We start from the raw sequence: 14,736 nt of genomic DNA, 5'->3' as shown, positions 1-14,736 counted from the left end.
GGATGCTGTTTCTGCAAGGAGTGGGAAGAGCAGGAAAGTGGTATTTTTAAAAGCATTAGTGCATAGAAAAGCAGGATGTATAATGGAGAGTTCCTTGTGTCTCAAAGCTGTAAGAGGACCTGTGTTCTTGCTCATTGCAGGGACTATAAAATACCCACACGCAGGGGAGTAATTTTGTCCCTGCTTTTATTATTTTTTTTAATTGTGCTGGTACCATCTCCCACCCACCTGCAAATAGCTCCCTCCTCTCCCCTGTTCCTGACAGGGAACAGAGCAGGTTGTCCCTGCCACACTCTGTGCTACCAACAAAGTCAAAGAGCTTCCAGTGCTGAGGATTTCAGAGACACTCTCCATGGCCTCAGAACCAGAAACCCTGTGCCTGCCCAGGCCAACCCCTCACTACACCATTTTTCTGACAGATGCATGTGGAATCCCTCACTGCAGGGGGTAGGGAAGGGATTTTATTTCTTTTATTTTCCTGCAAGCAAAACTGAGAACTGCTAAACAGCAAAAATAAGAACAGTTTCTATTACACACAACACTGGTGTCCAGCAGCTGGACTGTATCAGTCAGCTGTGTCCAGTGTTTCCTGATGGGTTCCTGCCTGACCCAGTAGGACAAAAGTGGCAAACTCTTTGTTTTCTGATGTCAAACACATTTGTTAAAGAATGGTTTTGTGTTCTCAGTGCCAGCCCAAATCTTTGCTTCTCCCAGTGCTGGCAGTAATGCTAGTTGCTCAGTATCACTGCTCTTGAGAGCTTTTTAGATGCTGACTACTTTCAAATTACACTGAATATAAAATAATGGCCACCTGCACATCAAACATTCATTGCCAAAACTGTACTTTCCAGTGGGCAGGGCTCTATCAGGCAGTGGCCCAGCAAAGCCAGTGCCCTCTTAGCTCTGCCACTGTCCCTATGCCATCCTTTTCCCTCCCAGCTTTCACCCAACACATCCATTTGATGGGAGTTTATATTTTGGTTGGAGACAGTATATGCTTCCATCCTGTAAGGGCAAATGATTTTACTTCTGTCAACTGCTCTACAACAGCTTCCTGCCACACTACAGAAATTCCAGCAATCCTGAAGTCACTTTCCTGCCTCTTGCAGACTGCAGTTCATTGTCTCAATGGGAAGACAACACTGTTTGGGGTATCCACAACAGACAGATGAGAGTGGGATGCATCTGAGTTCTGCAACACCCTTGCTAGACCTTGTTTTCTCTTTCCAGGAGCAGAATAACACAATGATTTGTATTTCTCCAGATTTCTGCATTTTGCAGAAACAGGCCATGTCATGAGATGTGGCACCTCTACCACCAGCAGACCCTTTGCCCACCAGGGAACACCTGCAGAACAAAGTCCCAGCAGAGTTTATTGTTGCCATTTCTGATGTAAAAACAAACAGGCAGAAAGGACTCACTCCTGGTAGCTCCACCCAAACACAGGTGGAACTTCAGACCTTCCATTGCAGTCAGGGCTATAAGGGTGCCCTCAGCTCTCCACAAGCTTTTGGATGGTGAATACAAGGATGTCTGTACCAGCTGTGGAGGGAGAAGTATAAAAAGGGAAAGCTCAATCACGGTTGTAACACAGGAGGCTCTGCCCCTCATAAGCCCTGCAAAACTGTAATACCACAAGGTGCCCTCTGGGTTTTGAAGGGTCTCTGCACTGGATACAAAAGGCAGTGACAGGATAAAACAGGTATGTACAGAACACTTCTTACAGGAAAAAAGATCCCCACTGTCACCACCAGAACTCTGCCAACCAGCAACATCAAACAGGAATGAATGCCAGGAATTCCTGGCCAAGGATCCTACTCCTGCTGCAGAAATCCACTGGTCAAGAGCACAAATCCAAAGCACCCTCCTGGTACATACATGGCACTGGAATGGGCACAGGGTGTTTTGTGGATGGGAAGCCAATGTGTCTGCACACCCACTTCCTGCAATCGGGTGTTGAGGTCTGATATGTGCAGACAAATACCAGCACATGCATTTTAAAAGCCTTTTTAAAACTCAAGTGTTTATGCAGCTGTGATCAAGTTGCTTTAATTCAACCAGAGGAGAAGCATGGCATGGCCATGTGATTGCAAACAGTGAAAGTTTCCCTGGCTTGGCAAATTACTGTGTGTCTACTGGGCTGTGACAACACACCCTTTTAATTCAATCTAATGCAGAACAGAGCATTTTTGGTCTAAATCACTGGGAAAGCAGTAGCTTTTCACTCTGGTGTTTAAACAAAGGCGCTTCACTGCTCAGTGAGGATAACAGGGCACATGGCCATTTACTGCCAGAGCTGAGCTTTGGTTTCTTGACCACTTGCAATTATACAGTCTTGGAATGTAAAATAATCTGTCTAGACTATAGAAAAGCACTTCCTACACATGAAGTTGGGTTTTTTTCCCTGAGTGCTGCACTGTTGCAAATACCTATTCCTGAATTTTCAAACCATAGAACTGCCAGGGTTTATCAAAACATTACCACAATGCCTCTTTGCCCAAAAGCTGGGTGCAGAGATGGGGCCTGTAACCCACTCAGGAGCAGGCAATGCTTCAGACACATCCAGCTGATCCTGCTGGATGTCCAAGTGTCAGCATCAGAGCCAAGCCATGGAGCCCCACAGTACATTAGGACTTTGGCTTGCTCTAGGCTGTTGCAAAAACCACCAGTGGGAACAGTTTTGTCCACTTGAAAGCAAGAAAATCCTGCATTTGTCTCAGTGGTCAATGCAACTGCTTGGGAGCAATGCCAAATAATATTCATCAGCCCGGCTGAATGTTTTAAAACCCAGCTGTGTAAGTTCCCATCATGGAGAACACCCCAATACAACAAGCAGCCAGTCTGGGAGCACTCAACGTGCTCTTACACTGTTTCATTTGTCTTAGTTATTAGACACAAGTGAGGCAGTTCTGAGATGTGCTAACTTGTGAACTGATCTGCTCACGTGCACATGGCAGACCAAGCCAGCCAGGAGAGGATGAGGCAGTACATGTGTCACCAAACTCAGGCAGTTTGCCAGGGCCTGGCTATCGCTGTGCCAGGAGGGATTGTTAGCAAAGGGGTAGAGTGTCACCACATTTACAGCTCTACAGAGGGAGACACTGAAAAGTGAGGAGTTGAGAGTCTCCACCTTGCCTTCCTCTGTAAGCAGAGCCACACTTAAACTCACGGCCAGCCAACTGGGCTAGTTTTAAATTCAAACAGTGGTGCAGAAGAAAGAGGTGAGGGGTGGTTTTACCCTTCCTTGGAGCAGCAGCTGACCAGGAGAGCTGGGGGCAGGATGACTGTGGACCCTTTGTTCTGCACTGCAGAACCCAAGTGGCTGCTGCCAAAGCAGGGACAGGATATATGGGCCAATGGCTCCTGCTGGGAATGAGTGTGTGGAGGGAAGGCCTTTCCCAGAAGCTGTTATAGTTACTATCCTATTTTTTATTTTCGTGCATCTTGCAGCTGATCTCTGTCACTTGGCTCAGTGTCACCAGCTGCCTTGCTTCCCTTAGCTCAGCGTTTTTCTTACACCACCCATTGCAAAGAACTACCCTGCACTCCCCTTCTCCTTGGGGCTGCACAGCACAGCTCCATCTGCACTGCCAACTCATCCTGAACCAAACTGCCAGAAAAGCTGTGTGTGCTGCCCAGACTGCTCTGTTCCAGGCAAGGAAGGCAATTTGGTTTAACTCTATTCCCTCTCACCTCAAGCTAGTGCCCAATTAGAGTAACAGAACTCTAATTACACAGGATGGCTGGACAAGGTAAATGATACCAGCATGGTTGTAGCCCTGGCAGTCCTTGCTTCCTGATCTTCCATCTCGGCTGTTAGAAGGTGCTAACATGACTGCAGCCCTTCCAGTGGCTCCAGATAGCTGAATCACTGCAGTTAGGACATGACTGAGCCAGAAGGGATGGGGTGGGAATGTTCTTATTCCCACATCCTACTGGTGTTATGTAGCTGGGAGTGAGCTACCTACACCCAGCTGTGCAGATATGGATCTACAGCCTCTTCAGCACCCTGGTAAACTCATTCAAAAGTCACACAAAAATTACAACTACAGTTAAAAATTAGCAAGTAATATACTAAGCACAGCAGTTGGTATTTTTTCTTCCACTAGAACTGTTTTCAGAACAGGCTGAAATGAACAACACACATGTGGGTCAGTGCTTGCCTAACAAGGCCAGGATCTCACCTGGGAACTTTAAGAGCTAAAGCAAAAGCACCAACCCATTACCTTGGCTCTAGCCTATGCTATTGACCCTGCACGTTCCCTGACATCACTTCACAACCTTAAGAAAAAAAAGAAGGGGATTAAAAATATATATCTTTGAACCTGTAAATCCCAGAGGCCCAGTTCTTCCTTCTAGTCCTCCCAGAAAACCAAGCCACTTGCTCAGGAACATATCACCAACAATGGTCACAGTGAGAAAGCAAAAGGCCCTGACCACGATATCAGTCTCACTTTATAACCCAGCACTGTCCCTGCAGGAACCAATTGCTGCAGCAGGGAAGCTGGAGGCAGCAGATAAGCCTTAGCTGGGTGATAGGATCAGCTGCCCAGTTATCAAGGGAGTACAAAAATCAAATAGATTTTGATTTAGTAGTTACAGCTTTTCATATATCCTGGGAAAAGAGAGGGACCAGGGAGGGAGAAGGGGGGGAGAGGAGTCTTTTCCAGGGTGTTGTGATGTCAGATCTTTTTAGCAATGAATTTCTAGGTTAAGCAGTTACTGAGACATGTGGCTGCAGAGAACTGCAGTCAGTGCAGGCGTTTGTAGGAGGGAACTGAAAGCAGTGGAAGAGGCAAAGGATTGCACATCTGAAGGCTGCAAACCCTGCCTAGACTAAGCAAGACACAGTAGAGCAAAGAGTCTCTCCCAGTGGGCACAGAAACAAAGAATGGCAGCTCTGTACCCTCAGAGAGCCACTTCTGACAGTGTTACAACTCAGCCATCTGATTCAGGGTGATGAATTAACCGAGTCCTTCTCTCAGATGTGACCCAAGCTTTGGGCTGCAATGCCAACTACAACATCCAGGGGCCTCCATGCCATGTGTCCAGCTCCACAACTCTTTGACAGGAGCAGATCATCACCAGTGGATTAGATCAAAACACATCAGCTGTGTTGCTGTGTTAAGGCCAGAGGCAGATGAAGATAACACACTGGATTTCAGTGCCAGAAAGAGAACAGGCAATGGGTGCCAACAGCCAGGCAGAGATCAGTAGACAGAGCAGCAGGAAGAGGTGAATATCAACCTTTGATTACATGAAATCTGACCCAATAAAGCTTGGCATTCAGGTACAATTCTGCTATCAGCTATGACAAGGGCTACATTTGTAAATCTCCATATATTCATCCAAGTATTAGCACTTCTGGCACAAGCTTCTAGACAGAAGTTTTGGAAGCTGCAGCCATTTCAGTCATGAGGAATCTTTCACACAGCATATAAAAAGTACTCTTTAACACATAATGGCTTGGAACAACCAAAACCTAAAGGAATTTAATTCAGATTTTACCCTGTCATTACAGGATCAAGCGCATAGAGAAGGCCAAGCCACTGATTCCCTTCTCATGGTGCCTTGGCAATGCCAGCAGACTGTTCTCACCTCCATGCTCAGCCCACAGAGCCTGCACAGCCCCAGGATCAGCATCCAGTCCCACTGGACAGCACCAAGCACCAGTGGCACACAGACCTGATGTGACCCAACAGGGAGATGGTGTTTCCACCAGACTGCAAGGGAGACTCCTGGAGTGACCTGAAGCACTCTGCACCCTCAGTGAGCTACATGCTGTATTTGTGCTCCTGTAATCTACTTCCCAGCTCCATCTCCATCCCTGTTAATTACTGTCACAGCAGGAGAGTTTCTGGCATTTCAAAGAATGCCCTTCTTACTAAGCAGGAAAATAGAAGGAGATAGCAGGCAGCACTACCCACATGGAAACTGCCAGAGATGCTCTATCCTTCCTCCACAGCACTGCTCATTCATTTCCCTGGGCTGAACCAGGAACTCCAAGCCCTTAGGTTTCCATCCAGTCCTCCAGGAGAGGCTGAGGGCCATGGGACTGCTATGCTGGCAGTACTAGGAGTGTCAGGCATCTTGTCTGATCCTTCCTGGAAGGGAACAGGGCAGGGACATCACCTGCAAGAATTTTGCATTGAGCCTGGCCCACCTTCTCCCAGGCAGACCTGCCATGGGGCAGAAGGGCTGGGTCTGGCAGGAGCTCCAAATTATTCTAGGCTCTCCTGCATCTAGTTGTTTCTGTGGGCATCTCCAGTCCAATTTCAGGTATATTTGCTATTGAAGCAAACCTTAATTCTGGTGTTGGCTGGGATCTTACATAAATCTGGCTTTTGAAACAACTGGTCCTCCCTGAATCAGCTGAACAAGACCATGACATCCTTACGCAGATGAATCTGCTCTTTTCATTTAGAACCTGCCTCCTGGCAGCCTTGCTGGACTCAGATTTTAAGCACTTCCTACTGAACAAAACAGCTTATTTAAATGGGAGAAAAAAAAAAAGGTAAAAGCACAGCTCACTCTCTCCATTTGATTGTCTTTGGAAACAGGACTGGAGGCTGCTGTCCCAGAAGACCGAGCTGCCCTTATCTCAGGCACTCTGTTAAAAGACTTGGAATCACTTATTAATTTAGTGAAAGCTCCTTAATTTTGATCCTTTGTCTGCATTAATTGATTTGCTATCAATAACCTGCATTGATTAGGCCTCCAGACCTGGCAGCTGCTGAAGATGAGGAGACAGATTCTCTTTCAGAGCAGGAGTTCAAAGCCTGAAATGATTAAAAAAAGACAGTACCAAAATGGCTGATAACAAAAAGGTGTCGTTCCTTCTCCATTCTAGTATGAAACTGTGTGCAGTTAACCCTTTGGTGCCTGAAAATGCCCTCAGGTCTAAGGTATTTGTGTAACCTAGAGCTGCTAGACTTACTCCATTATGCCATTTTAATTAAAATATTATGGGTGCACTGAAACACCTGACAGGATGAGAGCAGAGGGAAGATTTTATCTGCTTCAGCCACAAAGAGAGCTCAGGAAAAGCAGCCTGACCTGGCTCAGGTAGTGCTCTCAGACTCCTTCCAGACAGCGTTGTAAAGAGCAGTTCAGAAGTCAGATTTAATTTGCAGCAGATCCAAACCAAATGCAACAGTGAAATTTAACGGGCACCAGTTAAAATTTTGACAATAAAATTCTGACAATAAAGTTCTGAGAGCTGAGAATGGCTTGTTTGTCCAAGATGCCAGGAAACCATCAGCAAAACCAGCTCCCTGTCAGAGAGGGCACTGGCACACAACTCCAGGCTGCTCCCGACTCCAGATCTACATGAGGGGCAAAAGGTACAGATGTCCACGTACAACGTTCCTCCACCAAGAAAATCAAAGGTTACTGACTATGGAGAGCTGTGAGACCACTCGAGAAAGAATGTTTTGGGACAGACTCTGGGCACAACAGTTGCAGGAGGAGCACCTCAGCTACCCTGCATGCATCTAGGAAAAAAATAATAAATAAATAAACAAAACCACTGCCAGTGCACACAGACATGGTCTCGGGTGGTTTTGTCTGCTTCAGATTTCACATATCCAATAATGGTTTGCTAAACAGCACAAGATCAAGTATTCACTCTAGCCCAGCACCTGAATAATCCAAGTGGCCACTGTCCACCAAAGACACTTAAGTGACCTTTGAGAAGACCTCCAATTATCATAAGAGCAAGGTGGGTGCTTGTTTCACACAAGCTGTGTCAGCTGCTCTGGCCACCCCTCAGCTGTGACTGTGACAACACAACCCTCAACAGCACACCTTGCTAGACCTGTAGATTTTCCTGGCAGCGCCCATTTCACTTGAAAAAAAAAAAAAAACCAAACAATTCTTCTGACAGTTAGTTTGGTGGCAGCACAGAGTGTGGGTCAGGTATGGCACAGAGACAGCTCTGGCCCTGCAGAACAAGCTTATGAGCTGTTGGTCCTGAAGAACTGTGGTGGACACTTCTCAAGCATCCCACCCAAATGTAACATGGATGTAACATGAACTCAGGGCTGAATCATGCCCTGTGTGACAGTTCACATCAGCACTGCCAGCTCACACAGCAGCACTTCTGCAGAAGGGAACACGAACACAAGCTGTACTGAGCTTCTGCACTTGTACCTGGACAAGAGCACACAGGTACCAGGACTCCAAATCCCTTCCTCTGCATGTTTGCCTCTCCTCCTTGCGTGAACGTCTTCAATATCCTTCAGCCCTTTTAGTGTATTTTTCTATTTCTTCCTCTCTTTCTCTCTCCCCTCCCTGCATACATTACAGGGAGATGCTAAATATCCCTGCAGGTGCAGTCACTCCTCACAAGCTGCTGTCCTGCCCTGCTGTGGGTCTCTCATATTTATTTACTGTATATGTCCTACACATGTCCAGAAATCCCAGAAAAATGGACCAAACTCCCAAGTCCTAGCTATACAAAATTTCTGGGAGAACAAGGAATGTGTTGGCACTCATGCTCTGGTCTCACACCACAAGGAGGGGTGAGTTCCTGAGCCCTCAGGCTCACAAGCAGCTCTGGACATGGTGATTTAGCAGCTGATCCAGGTGCCCAACCTATGCCATGCCTCTGTCTGCTGGGAAGGGACCATCTTACATGTGACAGGAGAAACAGCCCACTGAAATTAAAGGTCCTGTACTTTCTAGAAGTCCTTTCCTTTTGCATGGAAGCTATGTCAGCCTCGGTGTCCTCCAAAATTAAATGTGAATAACGATTAGGACAGCTGAGCACTGGAACAGATTGCCTTGAGGAGTTGTGGAGTCTCCATCACTTGAGTTTTTCTGAACGGGCTAAACAGTCATCTGTCAAAAAGGGTTTAAGTATCACAAACTCTGCCTTGGGGAGCAGAGAGAAAGGGAGAAGTGACCTCATAAGCTCTATTTTCTGTTGCTGTAATTTGAGTATCACTTCTCAGGACTATAGAAATTCCACTTGCCCCCTCAGCTGGCCACAGCACACCTTCCCTAAGCCCTTGTGCTTCATGTCCACGTGTTACAAAAACTCCCTTCTACAGCAAGGGTGGCCTTCATGCAATGGTTTGAGTGATGCCTTCACTTTATCTTCCCACATTTATAAAATGCTGAGGGGTGGAAAGCACAATGCTGCAAGTATCTCAAAAGCTCCGCATTTAAAAAAGCAACTTTTATTCCTACTTTTAACACATGACTAGTAGATCAAAGTAACTGAAGGCTTTATCTGGTATCTCCCAGATACTAACACTGGGTGTACATACATCACACTGATGTGCACAGGATGAGAAACGAGGGAGCCAAGCTTTCTTTCCACCCACAAGGAACAAAAATAGGCTTTTATTCCGAATGACTTATTTTAGACTAAAAAAGAGAAAGAACAAAGGCGAAGGCTCCAGGAAGTGGAGTCTGCACCCGCATCTTATTTTAAGATGCTGCCTTGACTTTTTAGAAATTTAAAGCTGCATTGCACAGAAAGCAAAATCATATCAGTGATGAGCTCGCTATTTCCAAATATCAATCTAGGATCTCAGAAGCAATAAAGATTCAATAACACTCCACAGTCTCCAGCTCTGAAAATCCAAAGAGAAAAACTGTAACAATTAAGGACAGATACAGATATGCAATATACATTGCACAGATGTTTTATTTCCCTGCAATTATATATATGTCCTCCAAAATAAAACCCAACCTTCATTAACTCAACATTACAGTGTTGTTGTATATTCCTCATGAAAAAGAATCAGTTAAAGTGAAGGAAAGTATTCATCAAGATATCATCAGCATCCAGACTAATCACATACACATTCCACCACATTAATTTCCAACATGTTCAGGTACTGGCCTTCCATGAGTAATTATTATACAAATATTTCCAGTGTTGCCTCTTCACTCTCAGAAGTTGTATCTAAAGCAAATATTTTTGTGTGGAATGGAAAGCATAGTTATACACACCTACAGGAACACAACACACACACATCCTTTGGGGGATACACAAATATAATCATTCATGGAGAACCCACACAAACATGGGCACACACCTACTGGAAAACACAAGTTCATCATCAGTTAACAAGAAAAATCTCTGCTGAGGACACAGCCTCACGTGCAGCCTGGTAATTTCAACCTCAGCACCTGAAGACTGCTGGCTGAGACCCACAGGCAAAACAGGGACAAACCAGCCAGCTGTACATAAGCAGCATTCACGGAATGTGGCCGGAGGAGATGGACATGCACGTTCTCCTCTCAACTTATTAATACCATCCAGCACTACCCAGTTGCTGGCACACAGCAGTAACTGCGTCTGCAGCAGGTAAAAGGAGCCACGTAACATTCCCATTTTTTGATGGCAAAGAGCATTCAAGTTCATCTGCAATCATTTTATTTATTGAGTGGTTCTCTCAGCCAATATCCCAGAAATTCACTCAGTTCGGAGGCAAAAGAATGCCCAATTCCCTTTTTTCCTGGAAGTTTTTTCCTACCCCAAGGGAGAAATTAGAGGGCAATAATTTCATTTGATAACAGCTGGTTTCCCTTTCTTGGTATCCCACATGGTGTTTGGAGAATCTCTCACTCCAGACCCAGCCTAACCCTTCAGAGCATTCAGCCTTGGTAGTGATTTAGCTGCAGCCTCCCAGGCAGAGCAGTAACACACACTGTGTTTATTCTCCCTCTCCAGTGGGTGTTTAAGACAGCTCACAAAGATATTTAGGTACTTCAGTTTACCTCCAGTTCCATAAAGAAGGCAGTCAGCTAAGTACCATACAGCTCTGAGCTTGAACTTAAAAAAAAAAAAATGGTATGTTTTTTCCAGTTTTGGGAAGTGACAGGAAAACAAATCTTCCAGTTCTGATGAATAATCTGCTTTGAGTTAAAACCCACTGCTGAACTGCAGCTTTCCTCAGCTTTAATACCAAGGGATAGACCAGCAGAGACTACATTTCAACACACAAATTAGGAGGGGCAAGCACTAGGCAGCAGGTGATGTATTGCTGCTGCATCACCTTTTGTTTGATTAGTTTAGAAATTAATTGCCTCTCTGCACAAGAAAGGAAATCTGGCAGAGTCCTTCTGAAATAAACACAGCATTTACATTCATTTCTCTAAAAGCTATAAAATACTTCAGTCTCCAAGCAATGTAGCCCTAATAGTCTTTGAATATAGTCTGATACAATTCCTGTGCACAGCTCGTTAGGCACTGAAATCTATGAAATAAGAAACCCCTTTCTGTCATTCATACATAAATCTAACACAGATGCCCCCACTTGGCAGATGCAAAATGCTACTGCAATAAGAAGTGATAATAAAGGAACTTGGTTGGGTTAATGGAGTCACATATGGTGATGGTGTGGTCCTTGAGAATATTCCCCCTCAACTTCACTTTCCCCTCCTATCAATCCTCTCCAGAGACTGGAGGAATAGAAGCATGCAAAGGGGAAAATTCAGGTTTGTTGGCAGAGGTGACATTTTTGGATGAAAATACTATTAATCACTGTCACTGAGACAAGATCAATAAAAAATTTATAAAGAATACCTCTTCTAATGTGTACACATTCCAAGAAACACTGACAGCCATACCAACACCATGAGACTAAAATAAATCCAATTCTTTTCCGCCCCTGAGTTTTTACTTTTGTCTCTTCATCCCATGTAACTGAGCTTAGAGTGATGTTGCCAAGTGTCTCCTGTGACTGTGTGCACTGATGCCTTTCACCAGCTCCAGTGGTGCTGAGGTTTGGGATATGGAAGGTTTGACAGAATAAGTAAAGGGAAAAAAAAAAAGAAAAAAAAAAAAGAAGGTAGTCCTTTGCTGTGATCAGTGCTCAGACTTGAGGGAAGGAGGTGGATGCAGTGAGAACACTACAGATTGCACAGTACTACACATTGCCATACTGGCTTTATTTCTTGACCACTCTGCAATTAACTCATGTTCTTGAGTGTTGTAGGTCTTGCATGTGGGGTAAAAAACCTATCTTTTCACTTGGATGCTTAAGCCTTTTCTTGCTGAAGGTCCTTTATATCTAGGCCCATCTGTTATGGGGTAAGAACAGTTTCTTTTGCTTGTCAAAAATGGCAGTGTTTCCTGCACAAAATCCCATCCCTCTGGAGCATGAGAGAGGATACTGCTTTTGACAGTGGCCTCCAGCCTCTTACTACAGAGCCTGAGCAAACCCCAACTCCATTAAAATAACACAGCTCATCTGCTGTCCCCAAAAATCTGCTCCCTCCTGCAGACCAAAGCACCTGCCAGTCAGAATAATATGTTTCTGCATGTGTTTATTTTTAGGGTACAGCTAAACAGTGCACCCACAGCACTAGCTCTTAATTACAATAAATTCACTGGGGAGGACAGGAGCATGAGAAAATAATCCAATGCCCTAAAATGGCACTGTCAAATCTCATCTATTTTATCAGGAACATAACCATATTTGAGCCTTTCACTTAAAGCTCCACTATCTGGATTGCATAATTAAACAGTACCTAATTTTAAATTAAATTTCTAGAATACTGCATTGAAAAGTGTGGAAAAAAAAACCCTGAGAGGGTGAATGTCTATTATGCTCAATAAACTAACTATCTATACTTTTGTAGTTTCTTTAAGTGTTAATAAATATGACAGATTTTAAGGCAGTACCTGGATTTTAGGAGACCTATCTTAAGGTGTTTTGATGCAGACACCTGCTCAGATTAATATCGCTATGAAACTCTCTATAAATTGTTTTCTGTTCTCAGTGCTCGTTGCTACCTGAAGTACAGCTTAACCTCTCTTGAGAAAACAGTCCCAAGTGGAGCAAAGGAAACCTGTTTACAGATAAATTAAATTTCCAGGGCACACACAGACACCCAACAGCTACTCCTCGAGAGTGAAGGTTCAAGATGGAGCTTGAACAAATGGCTTTTCCTGTGCCTCTAAAAAGCCAACAAAGGACATGCTTATTATTTACATCCAAACTGGCTGGCACACCTAATATTTCAGGAAACAGATTTTGCAGCTGTAATACAACTTGAGGAAAACCCCTATATTTCACTGATATGAGGTACCATAATAGCTGAGCAATATAGGTCTTTCTATACATCACATTCAAAGCTGGGAAATACTTTTTTTGTTGTTTGCTGCAAACATGCTTTTTCTTATCTATAAAAATAGCCATAATAATGATGCTCTACACAGCTCAGGAACCCCACAGCCCTTTCAGGGCACTGAGCACCTGTGTTGTAGAGCTGAAAGAGTACGGGCATCTCCACAAATCAAACAGTGAGGAGAAGATAAAACACTTGAGAGGGAGCCAAGACTAGAACTTGGAGCTTTTTCCTGCTGGGGTGCCTGACACTGTAAAACAGTTATTTTCTATAACTGCAGAGGTGCCAGTTATCACAAATTTAGAAGCTTGGTGATATAAGACAACTATGATACAACCGTGGAGAACATTCTGAATTAATACAGAACATGATAAATGCAGCAAGTACTGGGTGTCTTATGAAAAGCTTTTTCACTTTAACCAGGGTAAGGGGCAGGTATATTACCAGAATAACATTTTTAATATTAACTAGATCCCTCTAGTCCTAGGAGAGGAAATAGAGATCAGGTTAAAGCACACAAATACTCACACACGGCCTTAGGAGACCACACATCACCACAACGCAGGAAACTACAGCCTGGGGAAACTTTGGGGCTTCACTCTCTGCACCCATTTGTTTGTTCTGTATTACTTCTGACGCAAGTCAAAAAGCACAAGACACCGGAGAAAGAAAGCACCAACTCTTTCAGAGCGAGCAGAGGAGGAGTATCAGAGCAGTTAAAACTTCTTACCAGCACAGGAGGGGACACAAAGCAAACAGGAGCCGGGAGGCAAATGGCGCCAAATGGCTCCTTAAGGCCTCCAGCTGCCTCGCACTTGCCACATTTAAAGGGCCAGCACGGGAGGCAGGTGGGGTGGCTTGGCAGCCCTCCTATGGGAGGACTCCTCCCTGTGGAGGGGAGGCAGCATCAGAACGGCTCCAGGATGTTTCTGACCATTAAATGACACTGCAAAGAAGTGTATTAGAGATAGATGCTATTAAGAGCTAAATCACACACATCTCCTTAAGATACTAAATCAGAGGCCTGGGCCTTTTAGGCCCAAAGGGGAATCACCTGTGGGTAATATCAGCTGAAGGAGTTTTTCTGAGACACGAGGTCACACCTCTCAGTCACAGGTTACATGGATTACATTTCTATGCAGTCATTAGGTCTTGGTCTAAGGCACCAAGTTGTTTAAAGCAGTTAGCACTGAAACCTTCCAGGAAGACTAAAGTGAAAAACTACTGCTTTTTCAGCACCTTGGCCCAGACTCAGCCAGCATCTGGTAAGCCAGAAGTGTGCTGCTCATCCCATAAGAGTGTTCTGGTCTGTGGGTTATGCTGCCTTAACCCATACCGTATGCTCCCTAAAAGGCAAATCCCCACATCAAAGCCATTCTCATTTTGCTCACATGGAGAGACTGGTGCTTACAGCAACAACAATGGGATGCTGAGTTTGTGCTCAAAGCTGTAAATAGAGTACCTGGCTGCAGCAGTGTTTTATCCCTTCCAGAAAAATTACTTCAGCGCATGAAGTGCTGTTTCACATTCCTAGGCAAGAAAACTGATGAGCAACTTGAAACCAGATGGGCAGTTGGAATTGTTAGCAGATAGAACAGCAAGTGAGAAAGCAGGCAAGCAAGACAAATGCCTATGGCTTTGGAAGGG

The 14,736-nt window shown here is 44.7% G+C and overlaps 1 protein-coding gene across 2 annotated transcripts in view; it reads right to left on the bottom strand.

The window, feature by feature from the left end:
* The window catches only part of LOC116792237 (high mobility group protein HMGI-C-like), a 51,705-nt gene extending 37,744 nt beyond the window's left edge, over positions 1–13,961 (bottom strand). Inside the window, exon 1 of one of the 2 annotated variants that reach the window (XM_032699035.1) lies at positions 13,820–13,961. Coding sequence is in view for 1 of the 2 variants with exons in the window: in XM_032699033.1 (XP_032554924.1) it covers positions 13,618–13,641 (24 nt within the window). In the remaining variant the exon portion in view is untranslated. Of the gene's footprint in view, positions 1–13,617; positions 13,669–13,819 lie in introns of those variants that run through there. The other variant, XM_032699033.1, reaches the window with a different exon arrangement.
* Between the last annotated feature and the right edge of the window lie 775 nt (positions 13,962–14,736).

The sequence above is a fragment of the Chiroxiphia lanceolata genome, chromosome 11, assembly GCF_009829145.1.
Source record: "Chiroxiphia lanceolata isolate bChiLan1 chromosome 11, bChiLan1.pri, whole genome shotgun sequence".
Lineage (NCBI taxonomy): Eukaryota > Metazoa > Chordata > Aves > Passeriformes > Pipridae > Chiroxiphia > Chiroxiphia lanceolata.
Note: the sequence above shows the minus strand (reverse complement) of the source record. Positions and strands in the feature narration are given on the sequence as shown.